Source organism: Salvelinus sp. IW2-2015, unplaced genomic scaffold (genome assembly GCF_002910315.2).
Source record: "Salvelinus sp. IW2-2015 unplaced genomic scaffold, ASM291031v2 Un_scaffold3631, whole genome shotgun sequence".
NCBI lineage: Eukaryota > Metazoa > Chordata > Actinopteri > Salmoniformes > Salmonidae > Salvelinus > Salvelinus sp. IW2-2015.
In genome coordinates, this window is record NW_019944908.1 from 1 (window position 1) to 3,412 (window position 3,412).

A 3,412-nucleotide genomic window follows, 5' to 3' on the forward strand; every position below is an offset into this window, starting at 1 on the left:
ATGCATTACTCATCTCATATGTATATGCTGTATTCTATACTATTCTACTGTATTTTAGTCTATGCATTACTCATCTCATATGTATATACTGTATTCTATACTATTCTACTGTATCTTAGTCTATGTATTACTCATCTCATATGTATATACTGTATTCTATACTATTCTACTGTATCTCAGTCTATGCCGCTCAGACATTGTGACCAATAACATTTGATTTGATTTTGATTAGGCTATATACACTACATGACCAAAAGAAAGTGAACACCTGCTAGTCGAACATCTCATTCCAAAATCATAGGCATTCATATGGAGTTGGTCCCCCCCTTTGCTGCTATAACAGCCTGCACTCTTCTGGGAAGGCTTTCCACTAGAAGTTGGAACATTGCTGCGTGGACTTGCTTCCATTCAGCCACAAGAGTATTAGGGAGGTCGGGCACTGATGTTGGGTGATTAGGTCTGGCTCGCAGTCGGCGTTTCAATTGATCCCAAAGGTGTTCGATGTCGTTGAGGTCAGGGCTCTGTGCAGGCCAGTCAAGTTCTTCCACACCGATCTCGACAAGCCATTTCTGTATGGACCTCTCTTTGTGCATGGAGACATTGTCATGTTAAAACAGGAAAGGGCCTTCCCCAAACTGTTGCCACAAAGTTGGACGCACAGAATTGTCTATAATGTCATTATATGCTGTAGKGTTAATATTTCTCTTCAGTAGAACTAGGGGGCCTAGCCCGAACCATGAAAAACAGCCCCAGACCATTATTCCTCCTCCACCAAACTTTAAAGTTGGCACTATGCATTCGGGCAGGTAACGTTTTCCTGGCATCCGTCAAACCCAGATTCATCCATCGGACTGCCAGATGGTGAAGCGTGATTCATAACTCCAAAGAACACGTTTTCACTTCTCCAGAGTCCAATGGCGGCGAGCTTMACACCACTCATGCCGATGCTTGACATTGCACATGGTGATCTTGTGTGCGGCTGCTCTGTCATGGAAACTAATTTCATGAAGCTCCCGACTAACAGATATTTTGCTGACGTTGCAGTTTGGAACTTGGTAGTGAGTGTTGCAACCGAGGACAGACCATTTTTATGTTCTTCCGCACTCGGCATGCCCATTCTGTGAGCTTGTGTGGCCTACAACGTCACGGTTGAACCGTTGTAGCTCCTAGACGTTTCCACTTCACAATAACAGCACTTACAGTTGACCGGGGAAGCTCTAGCAGGGCAAGAATTTAACAAACTAACTTGTTGGAAAGGTGGCAACCTATGATGGTGCCACGTTGAAAGTCACTGAGCTCTTCAGTACAGGTCATTCTACTGCCAATGTTTGGCTATGGAGATTGCATGGCTGTCTGCTCGATTTCATACACCTGTCAGCAACGAGTGTGGCTGAAACAGCCAAATCCACTAATTTGAAGGGGTGTCCACATACTTTTGTAAAATTTAGTGTACATGCTCTGTCCTGCTACTGGTAGGCCTATAACATTATGTGAACTGACCTGAACAGGTTTAGACTGGTCATCTATGATATGTAGGCTATATACAGTACATTCTCTGTCCTGCTATTGGTAGGCCTATAACGTTATGTGAACTGATCTGAACAGGTTTAGGCTGGTCATCTATGATATGTAGGCTATATACAGTACATTCTCTGTCCTGCTACTGGTAGGCCTATAACATTATGTGAACTGANCTATAACATTATGTGAACTGACCTGAACAGGTTTAGACTGGTCATCTATGATATGTAGGCTATATACAGTACATTCTCTGTCCTGCTATTGGTAGGCCTATAACGTTATGTGAACTGATCTGAACAGGTTTAGGCTGGTCATCTATGATATGTAGGCTATATACAGTACATTCTCTGTCCTGCTACTGGTAGGCCTATAACATTATGTGAACTGATCTGAACAGGTTTAGGCTGGTCATCTATGATATGTAGGCTATAGCCGAGGTATAGACCTCGATCTGCAAATCACTAACAAACTGCTATTATACATTATAACCTAGCCTACTTTACATAATATAACATCTCTTACTTGTTGCAAAAAACCTTTCTGAATGGATCAATGATTTCCCCCTCAGATCAATCATGCCCGTTTTAGACCTTCTGGCTACATTCTCAGATACCTTAAGAAAACAACAGATTGAAAGACAATAAATAGCCTACTGTTAGTGAATACAAATAAGTGTGAGACATGGCCTTGTGTTGCTGCACTGTCTAGAAATACCTTATCAAACAGTGACTTATTATTATTATTATTATTGTTGCTGTACTGTCTATAACTACCTTAACAAACAGTGACGTATTATCATTATTGACAGTTACCATGGAGATGAAATGTCACAACTACATATTCATGTGATTGCATGAAATCACCTGACTGTTTCGATATGTCTGTTAGTAAATGTTTTATTTCTCAAAGATAAATGAGAACAATTGACATTCAAGAATGACTTGTCACTGTGTTAACCACAACCAACATGCTGGATTTCTGTTTAGGGGCCAATGCTCTAAAATGAGTCTCTCTGGGGAGAGAGAGGAGGGGGGCCCTGCCTCTAAAATGAGTCTCTCTGTAGAGAGAGAGGAGGGGGGCCCTGCCTCTAAAATGCATCTCTCTGGGGGACATGACACCAAAGCTAAGAGGTAAGATGACACTTTTATGAAGAATTTATTAAGTTAATTTCCAAAATAAATYGCTATCTTTAAGATGAACGCACTTACTGTAAATCACTCTGGATAAGAGCATCTACTAAATCAGGAGTTCTCAATCCGGGGTCTGTGGAGGTACTGCAGGGGTTCCGCGGCACCCTGACTGTACTCGATGCAATGTTAGACATTTGATAGAATTTTCACATGACACGACCACTTTGCCTAGTCTTAATTATTGACTAATATAATGGAATGCATATTGTTTTAACCAATTCTGATCGTTGTTACAATAAGAATTTTGACAATATTACCATTCTATCAACACACTCTTCACACCCTTTTAACAACTCTAAATTGCTTTGGCATAGTAGGCATCAAGTCCCTTGCCAATAATGTTGCCTACAACGTTGCATACAATGTTCATTTTCATCCAACACATATTACGGCCTAGATGATTTCAATTGCCCAATTTATAGCCATGCCTAATTTAGGATAATTTTTTAACAATGTAATGTTGCCCTCCAAAGGGAAAACTTGAAATAACATGATGCAGATAATTAAATAATCAAAAGAAAAACGTGTTTATTTTACACTCTTAGAAAAGAAGGTTCCTTATTGAACCAAAAAGGCTTCTATCACTTCCTTAATATATGGAACCATACAATTTCGGAGAAAAATAACACGCACGTAAATACAAAAAAACGTTTTAGTGCTTTTCCAGAACTGGATTTGACAAACAACATTATTTGGGTTCA

The 3,412-nt window shown here is 40.2% G+C and overlaps 1 protein-coding gene and 1 long non-coding RNA gene across 2 annotated transcripts in view; one reads left to right on the forward strand and one right to left on the reverse strand.

The window, feature by feature from the left end:
• Positions 1-1,227: 1,227 nt before the first annotated feature.
• LOC139025953 (uncharacterized) overlaps positions 1,228-3,412 on the reverse strand; it is a 62,933-nt gene continuing 60,748 nt past the window's right edge. The window contains exons 2-3 of the long non-coding RNA XR_011477648.1: positions 1,717-2,010; positions 1,228-1,500 (exon numbers count right to left, since the gene is read on the reverse strand). This is a non-coding gene — a long non-coding RNA (uncharacterized lncRNA). The remainder of the gene's footprint in view (positions 1,501-1,716; positions 2,011-3,412) is intronic.
• LOC112076218 (NLR family CARD domain-containing protein 3-like) overlaps positions 2,426-3,412 on the forward strand; it is a 72,409-nt gene continuing 71,422 nt past the window's right edge. Inside the window, exon 1 of the mRNA XM_024143077.2 lies at positions 2,426-2,651. Coding sequence (XP_023998845.2) covers positions 2,458-2,651 — 194 coding nt within the window. The 5' untranslated portion in view covers positions 2,426-2,457. The remainder of the gene's footprint in view (positions 2,652-3,412) is intronic.